Genomic DNA, 22,529 nt, shown 5'->3' on the forward strand with positions numbered 1-22,529 from the left:
TGTAGAACGGTTGATCTTTGCTTTTACACCAATAGGAATGTCCCTACACAGTAGAAAGCACGCCCCTAGGACACACTTAACCCCTCCCTGTCCAATAAAGTTAACCCCTTCCCTGCCAGTGTCATTTTTGCAGTAACAGTGCATATGTATAGCACTGATTACTGCAGTAATGTCACTGGTAACCCCAAAAGTGTCAAAAATGTCAGTCAAGGGTCCGATCTGTCCGCCGCAATGTCGCAGTACCGAAAAAAAAATCGCAGATCGCCGCCATTACGCGTTAAAAAAAAAACACCAAAAATGACAAAAATCTTTCTCTTTGTTAGTAAACGCGATAACTTTTGCGCAAACCAATCAAAATACGCTTTTTGCGATTTTTTTTACCAAACATAGGTAGCATAAAACAAATTGGCCGAAAAATGTTAAAAAATTTTGATTTTTACTTTTTTTTTTGGGGAATTTCATATAAAAAAATGTGAAAAATATTGTTATTTTTGCAAAATTTACGCTCTTTTTTTGTTTATAGCGCGTGATCAAAAAATCGCACAGGTGATCAAATACCACCAAAAGAAAGCTCTGTTTGTGGGAAAAAAAGGACGTCAAATTCGTTTAGGTACAGCGTCGCACGACCGCGCAATTGTCCGTTAAAGTCACGCAGTAAAAAATCGCAAAAAGACCCCTGGTCCTTTAGCAGCCAAATCCTCCGGGGCTTAAGTGGTTAAGGGGCTGAGGGGGCTGCTGCACACAGAAGTCTTTTTACCTTAATGTATAGAATACATTAAGATAAAAAAAACTTCTGACTTTGCAACCCCTTTAATACAGTATTTTCTCTATTGAGTCCCTAATGTTAAATTTTGGTTTCCTTGACTTGATTCCTTTTTTCTATCTTCAGCAACAATTTAGGAAAGCTTCACTGTAATTTTCTTTCATTGGAAATCTATATTATTTTGATCCTTTGTTGCGGTACCTTTAAACGGCATGGAGGGCATAGGCTGGTGCCTAATCTTCCTATTTAGTAATCCGGAACTGGCTATAGGTATGGTGTACCATCTAACAATTAATTGCTGCTAATAACTTGATGGAGTCTGGATCATGGGGATTTAAAGATCAGGTACTAAAGATCCGCATGTCTCTATCACTTCAATGGAACTGGCAATATCCATAGAATTTTCCATGTTCTAATGATGTCCCATAACAACAGCAATAAGGAGCTAATGAATTATATATAATCCTCACAGATACTATCACTTTTTAATTGCTATTGAATATCATTCCAAGTACAGGGCACAATCATTGTAAAATTATATGTTTAGGGCACCTCACACCTATAAACTAGGAAATGAGACAAAATCTGTCAATTTAATAGCTCTTTAAGAAGTATATGCCATTCCCATTTGTCAAGGCTTCGTCAGTGTAAGACCAAAGATGCCTTCTAATCCCCGTGAAGGATAACTGGTAACACATTTTCAAATGATTAAAGGTTAGGTGTTCCTGTATGGGCTGTACATATCTGGACAATACAGATTGTTCAGTCATTTTGGTGACTACATGCATGTGGAGAGAAGGCATCACATTTTGATGAACAGTTCTGATACATTAGAAATATTTGTTCTCAGACTCTTGTTAGATAATAATCAGTAACATAAAATGTTTCCTTACAATTTCCATATGCTAAACTATTCAGGGTATGTTCATACAGAGAAGAAACATTTAATGTAGGTAGAGGAAACGAAGAAGGTGCGTGGGCCTAGTGCATTATCCTCAAAACATGTTTTATTAACCACTTGCCTACTGGGCACTTAAACCCCCTTCCTGCCCAGGCCAATTTTCAGCTTTCGGCGCTGTCGCACTTTGAATGACAATTGCACGGTCATGCAACACCGTACCCAAATGAAATTTTTATCATTTTTTTCAAACAAATAGCGCTTTCTTTTGGTGCTATTTAATCATTATGTTTTATTTTATGCTGAACAAATAAAAAAAGACTAACGATTTTGAAAAAAAAAAAACAGTTTTTATAGTTTGTTATAAAATTTAGCAAACAGGTAATTTTTCTCCTTCATTGATGTGCAGGCAGCACTAATGGGCCCTGATAGGCTGCACTGATGGGCACTGATAGGCTGCACTGTTGGGCACTGATAAGTGGCACTGTTGGGAACTGATAGGCGGCACTGGTGGGCACTGATAAGGCTGCACTGAGAGACGGCACTGATAGGTGGCACTGGTGCGTGGCACAGATGGGCACTGATGGGCAGCACTGAAGGGCACTGGTAGGTGGCGCTGAAGGGCACTAATAGGCAGCACTCATGGGCACTGATGGGCACTAATAGGTGCAACTGGCGGGTGGCACTGATGGGCAAAAAAGGCACTGGTAGGTAACACTTATGATGGGGCTCTGATTGGCATTGATAGGTGGCACTGGTGAGCACTGATAGGTGGCACTGGTAGAATACATATTGGCCTAAATTGAAGAAAAAATTTGATTTTTTATTTTTCTTTATTGGGTGTGTTTTATAGCAGAAAATAAAAAATATTGTTTTTTATTTTTTCAAAAAAAGGACATCAGTTTTATTTGGATACAATGTCGCATGACCGCGCAATTGTCAGTTGAAGTAACGTAGCGCTGTATCGTAAAAAAATGGCCTGGTCATTAACCTATTGCCGACCGCCCGCCGCAATTATACGGCAGCAGACAGCCACTCCCAGGCGAATCACCGTAGCTGTACGTAGATCGCTCTCGTAATCTAGGGCGCTGGTTAGCGGGGAAGCCGATGCACGGGTCAGGCGGCTCTGATTGCCGCCTGACACTTGCGATCGTTTCCCGCTGAGAGAGAAGAACCGTCAGCTGTAGTAAACACAGCTGACCGTTCTTCTCCCTGGAATGATCATAGAGCCCCTGTGATCCTTCTTTATAGGATCACATGTCTCTATGGTCATTTCAGAAGCCCCCCCCCCACAGTTAGAATCACTCCCCTAGGGTCACATTTAACCCCTTGGTCACCCATGTTAACCCCTTCCCTGCCAGTGTCATTATTACAATAACAGTGCATATTTTTAACACTGATTACTGTAGTAATGTCACTGGTTCCCCCAAAAGTGTCAAAAATGTCAGTCAGGGGTCCAATCTGTCCGCCCCAATGTCGCAGTCCCGCAAAGAATCGCAGATTGCCGCCATTACTAGTAAAAAAAAAAAAAACAATAAAAATGACATAAATCTTTCCCGTAGTTAGTAGACGCGATAACTTTTGCGCAAACCTATCAAAATACGCTTATTGCAATATTTTTATCAAAAATATGTAGTAGAAAACAATTTGGCCTAAAATGCTAAAAAATTTTGATTTTTAAATTTTTTGGGGGGAATGTTATATAGCAGAATGTGAAAAATATTGTTTTCTTTTTCAAAATTGTCACGCTTTTTTTTGTTTATAGCGCAAAAAATAAAAATCGCACAGGTGATCAAATACCACCAAAAGAAAGCTCTGTTTGTGGGAAAAAAAGGACGTAAATTTTGTTAGGGTACTGCGTCGTACGATCGCGCAATTGTCTGTTAAAGTAATGCAGTGCCGAATCACAAAATAGGGCCTGGTCAGGAAGGGGGTAAAATCTTCCGGGGCTGAAGTGGTTAAGGGCGGTTGACAAGTGATTAAAGCGGTGTTCCAGCCGATTCTGTGTTTATTAAAAGTCAACAGCTACAAAAAGTGTGGCTGGTGACTTTTAATAAACACACACTCACCTGTTCCACAATTGCTCCTCTTGGTGGCGCCGGCAGTACTAGTGTGGGCACCTGGCTCTGACAGTTTGCAGCTTCACAGCCGGGTGCGCACTGGGCATGCTCGCCATCCTGAATGGCCAGGAAATCTTCTAGAACCTGTGACGTGTCCCAGAAGATTGCAGGGAGGAAGGGGGCGGGGAGAACTTGCGCTCAGGGTGACGCGGCGCTCCGAGCGGAAGTGGGAAGGGGTACCTGTCAAAACTAGGTATCTGCCCCCCCTCCAAAAAAAAAATGACATTCCAAATGTGGTATGTCAGGGGGTCAGGAGTACTTAAAGCGGAAGTTCCACTTGTAGGTGGAAAAATTCCACTTTAGGATAGTCCATTACTCCAGATTTACATCAACATGTCAAGGTATTTTGATCTTTGTATAACTCCAAGAGCCAGCCCACTGCGTTCAGGGTAAAGCTCTTCAGAAGAAAGCAGAGTCAGGGTGCTTTGATGTTTTCCGGATGCAATGTTTAGCACCAAGCCAATCCCACCGCTAGCTTGTTTGCATTTTATAGAAAAGCACAGAGACCCAGTTATGACATCATATGAACTAAAATTTAGTATGTAATGAAAATGAAAAGGTTTTTTTTTTTTCTTCTAATTTCATAAGCATTTTGAACAGGGGGGAATTAGCAACCAAGTAAAGTGAAATATAAGCAGATTAATCTTTAGCTTTAAGGAGTATGTGAAATACACTCACCATCCAATTTATTAGGTACACCCGTTTAATTGCTTGGTAACACAAATTGCTAATCAGCCAATCACATGACAGCAACTCATTTATGCATCTAGATGTGGTGAAGAGGACTTGCTGAAGTTCAAACCCAGCATCAGAATGGGGAAGAAAGGGGATTTAAGTGACTTTAATGATGGCACGGTTGTTGGTGCCAGATGGCCTGTCTGAGTATTTCAAAAACTGCTGATTTCACACACAACCATTTCTAGGGTTTACAGTCAATGGTCTGAAAAAAGAGAAAAATATCCAGTGAGCCGCAGTTGTGTGGAGGAAAATGCCTTGTTGATGTCAGAGGCCAGTGGAGAATGGGCAGACTGATTCGAGATGATAGAAAGGCAACAATAACTCAAATAACCACTTGCTTTAACCAAGGTATGCAGAATACCATCTCTGAACGCACAACACATCGAACCTTGAAGCAAATGGGCTACAGCAGCAGAAGACCACACCGGGTGCTACTCCTGTCAGCTAAGAACAGGAAATTAAAGGCCCCTACACGCGATAAGAAAATATGTAGGGAAAATTCGTCCGACGACCGATCTGCCGATTTTCGGATTGTTAGTATGGTGCTTTCGACAGCCGACTTCGACTTTTCGGCTGACAAAATCCTGATGTGCAGGCTATATAATTTCAAAACAACGTCCGATTTTCGTCTCATTAGTACAGATTTAGACGGAAAAAATCTTAAGAGTAAGACTAGGCATGCTCAGAGACGAAAGAACACATACAAAACAATCCAACACATGACATCACTTCTGAAGTAGAATTCTGTCATACGGGAAAATTCGTATGAAAATAACCTCTTCACTTTCCACATCAGACTAGCATGCCACAAAAAATGGACGACAGATCGTTCGAGATGTATAAAAGACTCCCTGAGGAAGTCACGTGATTCCGTGACGCAACGCGTAGGAGGTACCCAAAAAAACGAAAGTGACGTGTCGGACAGGACGGAGTCCCCATAGTGCTGTTTGCACATGTTTTATGCTGGAAACAAGAATTAAAACTGTAAGTGCATTACTTTATTTACAATAAAAAGAGTCTGTAATACTGCACCATGATGGCCTTATCTATTTAATGAGCCCCTGAGGTGGAGTTACTAAGGAAGGAGCCCGCATTATAAGGAGTCCCATGTAAGGAGTCCCAGATACAAATTACTGACCGGGAATATACACAGGATCCCTTAGGAAGGACCCGGGAGCCATAAGATACCACGCTGGAGAAAAGGCATATATAACACAGGCGTTTGACCCTCTTGTTTGAGGTGAGAATTTAGCACACCTAGAAGTGGCACAAGGTGGAGGAAATAAGTCACATTATTTATTTTTCACAATAATGCACCTTTGAATCGTTATTTGGATTGAAGATTATTGATTTGAAACCCTTATGAAATTGGACATTTATTTATGCGGATTTGAATAATCACATACTTGTTTGCATTCTGTTGCATTTAGTTTTTTTTAAGGAGACATATCACCGTAAGCACTGAGCACTTTATATAGTAATTTTGTCACAAGTTTTTAATGATATTTATGTATTTGTACACAACTGTATTTTAAGATTATGAGATTCACCCAATCACTGTAACAGAGTTTAATCAAGCCCAAAACAATAATAGTGAAACAAACACATGTAAACACTCCAACTTAAAATCTTTTTCACCTTGAGGCGCACCATCACCCCCATTTAACCAGATCGTTCGATAATCTGATCATGTGTACGGGGCTTTAGGCTACAATCCCACAGTCTCACCGAAATTGGACAATGGAAGATTGGAAAAACGTTGCCTGGTCTGAGGAGTCTTAATTTCAGCTGCAACATTGAGATGATAGGGTCAGAATTTGGAGTAAACAACATGAAAGCATGGATCCATCCTACCTTGTATCAACGCTTCAGGCTGGTGGTGTAATGGCGTGGGGGATATTTTTTGGCACACCTTGGGCCCCATCATTTAAACACCACGGCCTACCTGAGTATTGTTGCTGACCATGTCCATCCCTTTAGGACTACAGTGTACCCATCTTCTGATGGCTCCTTCCAGCAGGATAATGCACCATGTCACAAAGATCAAATCATCTCACCACTGGTTTCTTGGATATGACAATGAGCTCACTGTACTCCAATGACCTCCTCAGCCACCAGATCTCATCCAATAGAGCACCATGGATGTGCAGCCATCAAATCTGCAGCAACTGTGTGATGCTATCATGTCACTATGGACCAAAATCTCTGGGGAATGTTTCCAACACCTTGCTGAATTTATGCCAGGAAGAATTAAGGCAGTTCTGAAGGCAAAAGGGGGTCCAACCCGGTACTAGCAAGGTGTACCTAATAAAGTGGCCAGTGAGTGTATTTACTTAAAGCGGAGTTCCGGGCACAAAAACGATTTTCTTTTTTTGTGCCCCTCCGCTAGGTAGAGCTCACCTGAAAAGGAATTGGATAGTTATTTTTATTTTTTTTGTTTACTCACCTTTTTATTGAAGATCGTAAATACTCACCTATGACTGCTTCCTCCTCCAGCGCCGAGGCTCACCCCGTCACTTCCTGCCTCGCGATGATTCCTGGGAGCTAAACGTCATAGCTCCCAGAAATCAATGTGACGGCACCGGCCCCGCTCGTCATTTCCGGGCGACGCCGCATTCCCCTGCTAAACAGCTTCTGGGCATGCCCAGAAGCTGTTTAGGAATGCGGCGCCGCACTGGAAGTGACGAGAGGGGCCGGTGCAGTGCATTCTGGGACACGAAGACGCGGAAGAAGACAGAGAAGAGGACCGCGCCGGCTTCAGCTGCCCACAATAGAGATGGAAACGCTGTGGAAGAAATTTTCTAAGTAAGTATTTCTTCTAAAAGGTAAGTGCGAACCGGGACAGATCAGAGGCTAGCCATTGTGGAATGTGCTAGCCCTGACTGTCCCGGGGGGTATGTTCATCAAAAAATAATTTCTGTGCCCGGAACTCCGCTTTAACAGTATAATATATGAATGCATTTAAAACATTCTATGGCAAAACATTGGTCAAACTTTTTTTTTTTTTCATTGTTTTCTGCAAAGCTTGTCTCAGATCACCAGCCTAAACTCAGATAATAGCAAAGTCAGGCTTCTGATGTCATGTTTAAATATATAAGGCTGTGATTTTACTAATGGATCATGTGACGAATTGTACTGTAAAAATCTCACAATCCGATGACAGTACATAAGGCATGCCGTTAAAAAGACAAATGGTACATCAATGTGTGTGCCACTCAACAAATAGCAAAATTGAATGTAAAACCAAGGGCTCAGGATGAGGTATTGGAGAAAGGTGATTGGACCAAACTCAAATAAACTTAAATGGCTTTAGAAGTAAACTCTAGGATTAATTGAGATCCCAGGCAGGTGCTAGAAACGTAATTCACAAAATGATCAAGAACATGCCAAGGAAGAGGAAAATGTGTTGCTTTTCAGATAATTTCCCAGAAGCTTCATAAAAGAAAATTGATTACCGAAATTTAATAAGTGCAGCAGAGTTAGAGAGGTGGTAATCAAATGAGTTTTTAATTATATTTCAGGTACAAAAAAGAGGGTCATCTTAAATTGTGTATGTGGATTTTAAAAAAAACCTTTTAAGCCAATTAGCAGGTTATATACCCTTTTTCATTGGAGTTAAAAAGTATTGCAAAATGAAAGCTCTCAATCAGAATTGTAAGGAATTATTTTTAGTATTGCAAAATGAAAGCTCTCAATCAGAATTGTAAGACATTATTTTTAGATTTACATTCTGAAAACTTTATTCTTGAAAGGAAGATTATTAAAACAGACCACCAGAATGTATAAAAACTCTCTTTAGTACATATGGATAGTCATATTCTTTATACTGTTTAGAGTCACTAAATCAAGAATACCCAAAAAATGCCCCCTGCAAAGATAGTTAATACTCATCTCTCCTTTGCTGCCAATCTCTGCTGTATTGAAGAGATATGCTGCCTGAAGAATCTTTAGAATCCAACACTTCCAGGAAGAGTCCGATTCCTGGTCCCCGGTGTCACTACTGTGTCATGTATGAACTGAACTGTGGAAGGAAGCACAGAGCCCAGCAGTGTTGGATTCTGAAGTTTCTTTAGGTGGCATATTGTATTACTTAATACAATGTTTGTTAGTCCCAAGGGAGAGATGGGCATTAGCCCCCATTAACACCGGTGAGACTTGTCATGTGATTTGACAGGTCCAAATCGCATGAGAAGTCGCTCCCTATTATCTGCAATGGAACTGTTCAAATCGGTGCGATGCCAACTTTGCGGACCCACACTGATTTGAGTATTCCCTGCCCTACTTTTGCAAATATCAGTTGCAACTTGCATAGACATCGGTGCATGAAGCCGCACAGATATCAGCTAAGTCGCACGTGAAATTTCACTGACATGCGGCTTTGAAATTGTGTGATTTTTACATGATTTTAAACCCACATTCAGTGTGAACTTAACTGTGTTTTTGAAGATCTTTTTGGCATTTATATTTTAGTGAGAGGAGTGGCTTTAAATGGTACTTTATCTTCTTTCATATTATATTCCCAGTGTCCCGGCAGGGCCACTCACCCTCCATGTGCATAAGGGTATCTCTGCGTGTACACGCTAACCAATGCCCATGCCCAGGCTGGGCCGCGTTCATGTGAATGTCAACATTATGCCGGTACTCTTTGTTTATAGACAAATGGGACAAGCTCAGAAAAAATAAATTAGAGAAAAAGGCACCACGTCCCAAATATATGAATAGAAAAGAGGACATGGAAGGGGCGTTTGTAGGGGACTTTTAAAGGGGTGCCCTATGAGACAATGTATTTAGAAGACAATATATATAAAAGATATAACTTTATTGAAACAAAAAATATAAAATGTATACTGTATTTCAAAAAAAGACAGTATTACAACATGAATATAAAAGCATATGAGTTACATGCCATATTGTAATTGTACACAATCAGTATATCGTATCTTACACAGGGGCCGTTGTAGGAATTTACAGACCCATTACCAGCCAGAAGCATTCCCTGGTTAGCATCTGTGTAGAGATGAATGATGCCCAAAACTGTAGCCCGACATGTTTTGCGGCCAATGCCGCTTCTTCAGGGGCAGTTGAGGGTTTACACAAGCATCAATACAATCCGCTACAATTACTAGAAAGAAAGAAATAGTATGAATACAATGTATTTAACCGCTTGCCGCCCGCCCGCCGTCATATGACGGCGGAGCGGAGCGACCATTATCCTGGGCCGCCGTCATATGACGGCGGCACTTTAAGCAGGGCAGGCGCGCGATCGCGTGCGCGCCGCCCTGCACTGCCGGTGTCGGGGTGTCCCCGGGACACCCCCCGTCACCGGCAGGGGGGAAACAGCCAATGGGCGTGGCTGTTTCCCACGTGATCGGCTGTGTTCCAATGACACAGCCGATCACAATGAAGGCGCCCACTAGATGACCGCGCATGCGCGATCGGGAGCGCGCAGCGCGGTCATGTCGGTGGCACTGTGTTCCGTAGGAACACAGCTGTCACCGGCGGTAGTAAACAGTCACTGACAGTGACTGTTTACTATGTGATCGGCTGTGAATCCATTCACAGCCGATCAGAAAATGTAAACAAAGAGCAGTAACTCACTGTTACTAGCTCTTCTCCCCTCATACAGTTTCCAGTATGAGGGGAGAAGAGCTAGAAATAGTGAGTTACTGCTCTGTACACATGTAAAAAGTAAAATCACACTAATAAATGTCCCCACACAGTCCTCAGCCCCCCCCCAATGTCACCTGTCACCCAACAGTCACCTCATCAGTGCCCAGAAATTGACACCCATAACGTTCACATGTGAGCGCAGCGATCGCAGGCAGAATCACAGCGATTCTGCCCGCGATCCGGAAATCATTGCAAATCGCAGGACGCCTGTGCGTTGCCCTTGATTTGCAATAGCACCCCAAACGCTGTGCGATGTTGCCGCCATTTCCGCCTGCCGAATCGCGGTAACATCGCGCAAACATCGCATGACGCCCAAAAAAGGTACAAGAGTTTCTTTGGAGCGTCATGCGTTGTTTGCGCAATGTTACCGCGATTCGGCAGGCGGAAATCGCAGCAACATCGCACAGCATTTGGGGTGCTATTGCAAATCACGGGCAACGCACAGGCGTCCCGCAATTTGCAATGATTTCTGGATCACGGGCAGAATCGCAGTGATTCTGACCGTGATCGCTACGCTCACATGTGAACATAGCCTAAAGTTCACCGGTCACCAGAGACTGCCATCAGCAATGCACCATCGCCCGTCACCTGTCACCCATCAGTGACCATCGCCCGTCACCTGTCACCCCATCAATCACCGTCACCTGTCACCCCATCAGTCATCGTCACCTGTCACCCCATCAATCATCGTCACTTGACACCCCATCAGTGATCGTCACTTGTCACCCCATCAATCATCGTCACATGTCACCCCGTCAGTGACTGTCATCTGTCACCCCATCAATCATCGTCATCTGTCACCCCATCAATCATCGTCACCTGTCACCCCATCAATCATCGTCACCTGTCACCCCATCAATCATCGTCACCTGTCACCTCATCAATCATCATCACCTGTCACCTCATCAATCATCGTCACCTGTCACCCCATCAGTCATCGTCACCTGTCACCCCATCAGTCATCGTCACCTGTCACCCCGTCAGTCATCGTCACCTGTTTGCCATATACATGCAATCACTTACTGACCGTCTAACGACTATATACGTCGGCCATTAAAAGCTAAATACTGGAGTTATGGCAGCAGATAGCCCCCATAACCCCGGTATTTTTTGAAACGGCGGGCGGTCGGCTTTCAGATAAGGGTGGTCCCAGTGGCGGATTCGCCGCGGAATTACCCTTACGGTGCAGGGGAAGAGGTGCCCCCCCCCTCCTCCTGCCGCGTCCCAGACGTTTTCCCAGCTTACCGGACCCGCCGGCAGCGGAGAAAACTATCCGGTCCCGGATCCTCAGAGACAGGAAGTCGAGTGAGGGCAAGATGGCCCTCACTCAACTCTATGGTCTTGGAGGACCGGAGCTACGTCAAAAGACATTGCCTAGCAACCGGTTTAAAGGGCCGCTTTTTTTTTTTGCTTTTTTTTTTTCCCTCTTTCAACAATTTTTTTTTTTTTTTTTCTTTTTTAGTGTAGTTGTGAGGTGTGAGGTCTTTTTGACCCCAGATCTCACAATAAAGAGGACCTGTCATGCCTATTTCTATTACAAGGGATGTTTACATTCCTTGTAATAGGAATAAAAATGATCAAAACATTTTTTTTTTTTTAAACTGTGTAAAAATAAAAAAATAATAAATAAAATAAATAGGAAAAAAAAAAATAAAAAAAAATTAAAGCGCCCTGTCCCCGTTAGCTCGCGCGCAGAAGCAAACGCATACGCAAGTCCCGCCCACATATGTAAACGGTGTTCAAACCATACATGTGAGGTATCGCCGCGATCGTTAGAGCGAGCGCAATAATTTAAGCCCTAGACCTCCTCTGTAACTCTAAGCTAGTAACCTGCAGACATTTTTAAAATGTTGCCTATGGGGATTTTTAAGTACCAATGTTTGGCGCCATTCTGTGAGCATGCGCAATTTTGAAGCATGACATGTTTGGTATCTAATTACTCGGCGTAACATTATCTTTCATATTATGGAAAAAAATTGGGCTAAATTTACTGTTTTCTTATTTTTTAGTTCAAAAAAGTGAATTTTTTTCAAAAAAATCGCATTTGGAAGACTGCTGCGCAAATATGGTGTGATAAAAAATATTGCAACAATCTCCATTTTATTCTCTAGGGTCTCTGCTAAAAAAAATATATAATGTTTGGGGGTTCAAAGTAGTTTTCTAGCAAAAAAAATTATTTTAGCTTGTAAACACCAAGTGTCAAAAATAGGCCCAGTCTTAAAGTGGATAAATGGACAACTTTGTGTAAAGCGCTACTTGGATGTGAGGCCTATGTATGTGGCCAGGCTGTGAAAAAGTGTTACACATGTGGTATCGCCATACTCAGGAGGAATAGCAGAATGTATTTTGGGGTGCAAGTTTTGCTATGTACATGCGATGTGTTAGAAATATTGCATAAATGGACAGCTTTGTGTAAAAAAAATGTGTTTTCATTTTCTTTCCACATTTTCCAAAAACTTGTGGAAAAAAATGACATATTCAAAAGACTCATTATGCCTCAAAAATTATACGTTGGGCTGTTTGCTTTCCAAAATGGGGTCATTTTATGGGGGTTTCCATTGTCCTGGTGCTCCAGGGCCTTCAAAAGTGCGATAGGTTGTCAGGAAATGATATGTGTAATTTGTGCTCCTAGAATGCCGGACGCTGCTTCTCGGATATTAGGCCTCTGTATGTGGCCAGGCTGTGAAAAAGTCTCACACATGTGGTATCGCCATACTCAGGCAGAGTAGTAGAATGTGTTTTGGGGTGTAGTTGCAAGTATACATGTGCTGTGTGAGAGAAATAACCTGTTAATACGGCAATTTGTAAAAAAATAAAAAATAAAAAAAAAAAAATCTTCATTTTGCAAAGCATTGTGGGAAAAAATTACAACTTCAAAAAACTCATCATGCCCCTTATTAAATACCTTGGAATGTCTACTTTCCAAAAAGGGGTCATTTGGGGGGTATTTGTACTTTCCTGACCTTTTAGTGTCTCAAGAAATGAGATAGGCCTTCAGTACATCAGGTGTGATCAAGTGTGATCAATTTTCAATGAATAGCACCATAACTTGTGGACTCTATAACTTTCACAAAGACCAAATAATATACACTTACTTGGGTTATTTTTACCAAAGATAAGTAGCAGTATAAATTTTGGCCAAAATTTGTGAAGAAAAATGACTAATTTGCAAAATTTTATGACAGAAACAAAGAAAAATGCGTTTTTTCACGATATTTTCAGTCTTTTTTTATTTATAGCACAAAAAATAAAAAACCCAGTATTGATCAAATACCATCAAAAGAAAGCTCTATTTGTGTGAAAAAAAGGACACAATTTTTGTATGGGTACAGTGTTGCATGACTGAGTAATTCTCAGTCAAAGTGTGAGAGCGCTGAAAGCTGAAAATCAGTCTGGGCAGGAAGGGGGTGAAAGTGCACTGTAGGCAAGTGGTTAAACATATATATATATATGTATATACAGGATATCACATAATATTAGAATGTATAGCATAACAGTTGGTCATGGGGGGAGGTCTATTTATATAAAGCACCTGAAGAGTAAGCAATTAACTGGGGACAGCACAGGGTCTTGGACCGCAAGGTAGGTATTGCCCCCCCGGGTCGAGCACGGGAACCGACCACAAGAACTCAAAACGGCTCAAAAACTCAGCAAAATCAGACCGTATAAGGATCTAGGAAAGATGCACATGATAAAAGAGTAAATGATAATGATTCCCACTGGGGAATGTTTTAAGTGAAAGTATACACTGGATGTGGTTGGGGTCAACCACATCCAGTGTATACTTTCACTTAAAACATTCCCCAGTGGGAATCATTATCATTTACTCTTTTATCATGTGCATCTTTCCTAGATCCTTATACGGTCTGATTTTGCTGAGTTTTTGAGCCGTTTTGAGTTCTTGTGGTCGGTTCCCGTGCTCGACCCGGGGGGGGGCAATACCTACCTTGCGGTCCAAGACCCTGTGCTGTCGCCCAGTTAATTGCTTACTCTTCAGGTTCGGTATATAAATAGACCTCCCCCCATGACCAACTGTTCTGCTATACATTCTAATATTATGTGATATCCTGTATATACATATATATATGTTAAAATACATTGTATTCATACTATTTCTTTCTTTCTAGTAATTGTAGCGGATTGTATTGATGCTTGTGTAAACCCTCAACTGCCCCTGAAGAAGCGGCATTGGCCGCGAAACATGTCGGGCTACAGTTTTGGGCATCATTCATCTCTACACAGATGCTAACCAGGGAATGCTTCTGGCTGGTAATGGGTCTGTAAATTCCTACAACGGCCCCTGTGTAAGATACGATATACTGATTGTGTACAATTACAATATGGCATGTAACTCATATGCTTTTATATTCATGTTGTAATACTGTCTTTTTTTTGAAATACAGTATACATTTTATATTTTTTGTTTCAATAAAGTTATATCTTTTATATATATTGTCTTCTAAATACATTGTCTCATAGGGCACCCCTTTAAAAGTCCCCTACAAACGCCCCTTCCATGTCCTCTTTTCTACTCTTTGTTTATAGATGAGCCGTACACTGCGTGCACCTCAATGAATATTGCATTTAGGAGGGACACCACAGAGCCTTTGCCCTCTTCACCAGTCCAGCGTATCTCCACCACCTCATTCCCAATGACAAAATGGAATCCCGTTGTGCACTAGCATGTACATAATGAAACCCTTCTCTCTCCCGTGCCATGCGGCTAGGTATATGGGGTCTCCGTACCATGGATTCGATCCCAATTGCTTTTGGGGAACAGAGCGGTAGGGAGGGAGGGAGCCAAAACACAGACCCCCCTTGCTAGCAGAGGACCTGTCACCTATGCCAGGTACCATGCTTGTTGACTAAGAAAGGAAAAATGGCACTTCTGAGTGCAGCTAACAACACTTTATTGCACACACAACAAGCAAACTTACAGGATAGATAACATGTATCGTATGGCTCAGGGTCTCATCCTGGTCCTGCGACTCGTCCTTCCTCTAGCTGTCCAGCAGCAGAGAGATGACACAGATGGAGGAGCCCAATCAGGGACGTTGGATCAGTCCGATGCTGCGAGGGAACGCATGCCTTGCTTGTGGACCGTACCGAGCGTAATGATGTCAAGGAGGCGGTAACGCGTTTTGGAGCATGCGCAGTAGAGCTACTTCGTCAGACCGATCAGTCTGAGGAAGGAGCACTACCGTGCATGCTCCGAAAGCAATGACGATACATGTTATCTATCCTGTAAGTTTGCTTGTTGTGTGTGCAATAAAGTGTTGCTAGTTGCACTCAGGGGGCGCTTTTTTTCCTTTCTTTGCCTATTAGTCAGAACTGCTTCTGCCATTCCAAAGAGCTGCCCTCAGTGTTAGCGTGGTGCACTTGTATGATATTAGAAGTCCACCACCTCCATTTTCATCCTCTCCCTACCAAGATTAAGCCGGAGGACTGTTTTTTCAGCAGAAGCACCCAACAAACATTCCTTTAAAATAATGTTTGTTGACTGGCTGCTTTGTATTTCCACCAGTTCATGGTTAGAGTGGCAACTGCTCTCCTTCTTTGACTCTTCTGCCAAGTTAATCCTTTGTAGTAGCCTTGCTTCTGTACCCAGTGTGTGTTTTATAGGTCCTGTTCCCTCAATACATCATGTATCAACATGCACCCTTTGAATAACTTTAGCCCAGGCCTGCAGTGGTTAAAAGCTTTACTTTAGTGCTTGGTAATATTACAGTAGAAAGGGCAACTCAGTCCTCCTGACTAACTACACTGTGACTGCATAGGCATACCTGTACAGATGCGAGTCCATAATTGGTAGAGTCAATTGCTGGTGAATCCCCTTGAGGTATAAGATGAAGGTTGCTCAAGTTACATCCTTTCGAGGTAATACAGACCCTCTGGCTTCCCATGCGGTCCCATTCCAGCCAGAGCCCCCTGAGCCTGGCTTTCCCCCTGTTTAAATGTGTACCGGGGAAAAAAGGCATGACCCAAAAAGCCTGGGAAATGGGCAACCCATAGCTTAACCCTTCCCTAGCCTGGGCAGTCTAGTCTTAGTTGCTAAAAAGACATTCCCTTAGTAGGCACCTGCCTACAAGCTGATTTTCTATATCAGGCTTTAAAGCGGCATACCCAAAAAACAAAAATGTATTGCAGCTTACCAATCATAGCTTGCTTTAACAGAACAAGCTGTCCAGCAAGAGTTGGAGTTAAAAGGTTAAGACAAACTATTTAATACTGAGAGGGATGCTTGCAATAGTCAGCTTTTATTTATATATATAAACCTTTTACATAAAAAAAACTGATGCTGCAACTTCTTAAAAAGTGTTGAAGTTCGGCTTTAATTTGTTTGTCAGCTCCATCTAAATCTACTATTGCGCTTAGCACTACCCTCTCTGTGTCTCCACTGTCTCTCCACCCAGAGTGAAAATAAAGGTAAAAAAGCCTGGAAAAAAAATGAATGCAGCCACTACATTTAAGCATTGGTAAACTGTACTATATAACATTTTTGTTTTTAGGTTTATTGCTGCTTTAAATTAGACTGGCTGTGCTGACTGAAAAAAAAAAGCCAAAAGCAGGGTTGTGGCAAGAAGTACTGCCTCTTATGTACCCAAGGCTTTATTAATGGCATGTTTCATGCATTGGAAAAAAAGGGCTGTGGGAGTTTATGAAACATAAGAAATTCAGGTATGTTTCACAGGGTTGAGGGAAATAATGGCAGGTTAAAAAAGACCCTGTCCCCAGGCAATTCATTTCCACAACAAAAAAAGTGTACATACAGTATATATATATATATATATATATATATATATATATATATATTGGATTATTTGGGTTATTGCACATGGCACAACTTGTTCTTTCCATCAGATAATTGAAGTTGACTGAAAAGAGGGAAGCAGAAAGTGCAACAAGCAGCTTCGTTAATAGTAGTGCATGTAACCTAAAGACCAGCTCCAGGCTATTTTTTTTCGCTGATTGCCCTCCCCAGGTATAGGTATAAAAAAATGAAGCAGCTCTGCATTACTGCTATCCTATCTGGTTGGATAATTCCTTTTTTACTGCTAGATGTCTTCAATCTTTCGCTGGACATTATTCAACCCAGAGGACTGAGAGCAGGGCATCATGGACCTGTCTCCCTGAGGCAAAGCATATATTGCCAGCACACCATGCATTTCCAAACATTTATTAAATTGATCACATCACAGCAGTATAAGTGCAGTATTGTGGGGCCAGGCAGGACCCTTTCATCAGGCATGTGAGAGAGGCGCCATCGTGTTGGCCTGCACACACAATGGTGCATAGAACAGCAATGAATCGCTACATCAGGCTCTTTGCATCATTGAGAGCCACTTCCAGGTAAAGCTGTAAAGAGGAAAAGAAAAGTCTTCTGGAAAAATTATGAGAAATGAAATGTAAAAATTTACTCGATGGGGCTTCAAGAAGAGGACCTATGGGGGGAACCCAGAGTTGAGCTTTATGAAATGAGTGCCTACACCTAACATGTCTTAATTGACAAAGTCTGTTTATTACTTGGGTGCTTATTAAATAACTTATCAGCAACCTATCTGCTCTCATTACTTACAAAATACTTACCTATTTTGTGGCACTAAAAGATGAACCCTGACTAGTTGCCATTGGCTATTGACCAACATTGCTTTTGCTGTGTATAGGTTATTAAACAATCCTGTTTATGTCTCATGACTAATGGCCTTAGTTCTTGTGTACGTAGGTTCATACGTCCTCTTTTACCAACAGATTAGTCTAACTCAAGCTAAATATAGCTGCAGCTTGTCAGTGTAAATGATGCTTGTCATTCTGTCTTAAACAGCTACGTGTATACTTGTAGCATCTGTACAGTGCAACATTTTAGTGATTTTTGGCGAACATCAGCTTTACGCTGTGCTGGTATTTAATGACAATTTATCAAGTCATTACTCCACCATTAATTAGGCTGTAATATGTTATTGAATGAACAATAAAAAATCCATCTGGGAAAATAAATGGGTACACTTTTTTTCTGTGCTTTGTGAATATTTTAGCACTCACTTTTGTATCTGTACCTATTTTTATATTTAAAAAATCAATTGTGGATTTAAGATTTCAGGGAATCGAAGAAAAAATGTAAAGGTTATGTTATAGAGAAATTGTATTTATATGAAAGAGGCAAGACTGGAATGGGCCCTAGTAAATGCACTTTTTACATGACAGTTAAAAGTAATTTGCCTGTGTCCCAGACACAGACATCTTTATCACAATATATAGACAAGCTACATCTTTATAGATAAAGACAAAGAGAGAAGAGAAGACCAAGCGCCAATCTAAGTGTAGCAATGCAGTAAGTTTAATAGCAATTAAAAGAGTGTTACTCACAAACGTTCGTTAAAAACAGGCATCTCAAAATGTATAGGGCATCTGGGCACTGTTCTTCCAGGGTGTCATTCCAGATCCCTTGTGGAGCTGGCGCTGTGGGGGATGAGCGGCGATCTCCTGTTGTGAGGCAGGGGACGTGCAGATCCTTCAGTGGCGGTGTAGCAGCGTGGGTCCTTGGGTCGGAGGGCTATGACATCACGGCCTGAAGCCGTTCTACACACCAGCATCTCCAGGAAGTGATGTCATAGCCCTCCGACCCAAGGACCCACGCTGCTACACCGCCGCTGAAGGATCTGCACGTCCCCTGCCTCACAACAGGAGATCGCCGCTCATCCCCCACAGCGCCAGCTCCACAAGGGATCCGGAATGACACCCTGGAAGAACAGTGCCCAGATGCCCTATACATTTTGAGATGCCTGTTTTTAACGCACGTTTGTGAGTAACACTCTTTTAATTGCTATTAAACTTACTGCATTGCTACACTTAGATTGGCGCTTGGTCTTCTCTTCTCTCTTTGTCTTGGATCCATACAGGATTACTTCACCCTACAAATCCTGCAGCCATCAAAGTGTTTTAGCAATTTCACTGGACTCTTCATCTGCATTTTGCCCATATCTAGATTATCGCAGCAGCTCGTGCATTCCGATTGCGCCAATCTCCCCCCTTTTTTCCTGCATCTTTATAGATAAAGTATAAGGTTTTTGTTTTTTTATATACATTTTGTTTTTATGTTTACAAACCTATATACTTTTTAAAAAAATATACATTTCTTTTTTACAAATAAATGATTTGTTGTGTTTAAGGACTGAAAATTGATTTTTAAATTATTGAAGGCATTACTGCAATTTACTACACACTCCTGAAAATAGCACTAGCTTTAGGTTGGGGAGTTCCTATAGGGTATCTTTTGAGGATAAGAACATTTACAATTTGAAGTGGTGAAAAAATAACCCTTTGTGAGAATAACCAATGATTATTGAGTAATAGGGCTTTAAACAGTTAAATGCCCAGGTGTGACCATTCCATACCTTGCTATATACAAGGGGCGTTTACGTCAAACCGGGATTTTTTAATTTATATAATAAAAGAACGAATTTCAAGGAGTGGAAAGTGCATTTACTTTTTGTCAAACTCCCCTGCTAAATTTATACACTTATCCCAGCGTTTACCTAATGCCTGGAAAGCTTAGGCGTAGAAAGATTTGTCAGTACACCTGAACCATCCATGCTGAAATGCTGACCTCCATGGAACTCTTTTAGGGAACTCTTTTAAAACAGGCAGAAATCAAATGACTTGGAGCAAGGTCTGGGCTGTAAGGGGGATGTGGCGATACGTGCAAATAAAGGTAAAACCTGGAAAAAAGGGTGGGATCGTCAGACCTGTCAATCTCGGGGGGTCTTCTGACAAACTTGGACCTATACGGTTAAGTATAACCGGGAACCACAGGCAACCGGGGAGTATATTGCTAAACAGAAGGATATCAGAGGGAAGAGACCATCTCAGAATGGTTGCACAGACCGGGCTCACTAGGTAATAGGTGCATAAAAAATACTTTATTAATGTGGTGGAAATACAAATACAAAATAGAAAATGCAGAAAATGGGATAAAATTGCTAAGTACACTAGCATATGTCATCCATAGTGTGAACAAGGAACTGAGGACCTGTGTGGGTAGAATAGCTGTGAAGCAGCACTACCCTGGCCGATGCCCCACCCACCCTGCAGCCCCTGGAGACACCGATGTGGAAGGTCGGGAGCGATACCTCTGTAGGCTGGAAACCACCATGGTCGGGATCGTCACTGATGGACATATGCCATCTTTGAAACCTTTACACCATTTAAATGTCTTATTATGGCTAAGCATCTCATCACTGTACTATGCATGAAGTGTTCTGTAGATATCCGCAGATTTTATACCTTTGTTCCCAAGAAACGTCATCGCCACACAATGTTCCATGCATGCACTAACACTGTTGTCTGCCATTTTTTATTAACAGTCTCTGGACTGGCCCACAACATGTGTGCTGCTTTATCATTAATAGGACAAACTTGTTACTTACAGTACCGCCATTCTAGCATTCCTTTTTATACCTGTAAAATTAAAAGTCCCGGTTTGACCTGAATGCCCCTCACATTTTAATGAGATAAGTTAAAGAACAGCATTAAAATCACATAGCCAATTAAGCCCACAGGGGGCATCAATTACACTTGTTTGTGAAGCATTCTGGCCTTTCTGAGAAGGCCCAGCATTTTCTGCAAGTCTCTGCATGTTTGTTGAAAGACTGTTAAAATCAAACTTGCAATATACTGTTGTAAAGTAAAGCAATGCCACATGATGTTAATAGAACAGCCTGTCAGTTTTGTTGACCCTTTTATCTCTTTTATTTTGCAGTCTCTAGTGAAAATTAATGGGAAACTTAAGCCAATGCTGGACTCGGTGACCGTAAACCGTGCCAAATGGGATGAGCTGCACCAAAAAAGACTGCCATCCCAAGAAAGCAATGCCTCCTTCCCCACACCAGCTTCCTCACCCCAACCACCTATAGAGTGTCTGCTGAAGACCTAAGCTTGCAAGTGAGCTGCTGCCACGCGTGAAAGTTATTAAAAAAAGGCTGTCATAAGCTTAGCTGTTTAATTAAGTTACCGCAGCCATGCTTTGTTTGGTGAGGAGATAATGGTCATGGCTTGGCTTTTGCCTGGAAGCTCAGAAGACTGAAGCTAAAGAGAGGTGGACATTTGGTGTCAATGAAGTTCTGTGGAAGAGCCAGTAAGAAGGCTTCCTGTACAAGAGGAAACATAGCACTCATTTAAGCTTTGCAAACCCTTTTACTGTTGCTGCACGGTGGATAGAACACTGAACTAAAACATATGCTTAATCCATGCAGCACAGTGACTACAATGCACAGTATAAACATCCATTACTAAAATAATGCTAAGAAAATAAATAAGGCATATTTTTTATTAGTGTTTGCATTTTCTCATGTACATACACAAAGGAAATTGTGCCTGCCTGATGTGATAGTTTTCACACTACCAATATTTTACATGCTTAATGTACATTCACTGCATTTTTATTTTTTTCCACCTTGTAAATGAATGGAAATCTCCAATGGCAGCTTATTTCCAGATTGCCCAAAGAAAGAAAAACAAACTATGCACAGAAATTATATATTATTTTGAATAGATTAACTACATTTTTGTTGCTGTTTAAATTTTTTGCACCATTTGTATTTTAGGTTGTTGTGTTTTTTTTTTTTTTTTTTTTTTTTGCTGCAAATTCACACCATTAATTTGAACCCAGTGTATTATATAGTTTAATTGTCTACTTGTGTTTTGATCTTGTTCTATAGAAGACCACACTGACATGCGACTGTTATTCGTCAGGTAATGATACAAACAATGATAATGGGTCAGAGTACTTCATACTAAAACTTTGACTACCTCCTTTTTCTCGTTAGCTGTTTTTTTTCCTTGTACATTTTGTGCTTCTAAATTAATATTGCCCTGTCAATAGTAGGTCAGGCATCACATTGATGAATGATTGGTGAACACACCAAACCGTAAGCATGACAGGTCAACACGGTCAAATGTACATAGAACTACAGTGTATAACCTATGGGTCATCTTCCTCTCCTAAGGCATTGATCATTTTAATAGCTACATCCAGAGGTGACTGCTGCTAATATAAGCAGGTGATCCATTGCAGATATGCAAACCACATCACTTCCATTCAACAGTAAAGCACAATTATGTTAATCTTCCTTGTAATGTTAAGATGCAACCTAAAGTTATTTTTATAAATATTTTACTACTAAAGGTAATAATAATTTTGGTAGTTTGAACTGCTGCCTTGCACAGTCATGAATCCCCAAAGAAGCTGTATTATGGTGTAAAGTACAATAGGTTTACAACATAGACCTAGGGTGCAAACAGCACAAGAGCATTTGACACAACCAAGAACAGATCTAGGTTGCTG

The 22,529-nt window shown here is 41.4% G+C and overlaps 1 protein-coding gene across 1 annotated transcript in view; it reads left to right on the forward strand.

Moving 5' to 3' along the window:
* PDE11A (phosphodiesterase 11A) overlaps positions 1-21,764 on the forward strand; it is an 830,139-nt gene extending 808,375 nt beyond the window's left edge. Inside the window, exon 20 of the mRNA XM_082260061.1 lies at positions 20,946-21,764. Within this exon, the coding sequence (XP_082116187.1) occupies positions 20,946-21,119 (174 nt within the window). The 3' untranslated portion in view covers positions 21,120-21,764. The remainder of the gene's footprint in view (positions 1-20,945) is intronic.
* The last annotated feature ends 765 nt before the right edge of the window (positions 21,765-22,529 follow it).

This window comes from Pelophylax lessonae (genome assembly GCF_965119305.1).
Source record: "Pelophylax lessonae genome assembly, chromosome: 6".
NCBI lineage: Eukaryota > Metazoa > Chordata > Amphibia > Anura > Ranidae > Pelophylax > Pelophylax lessonae.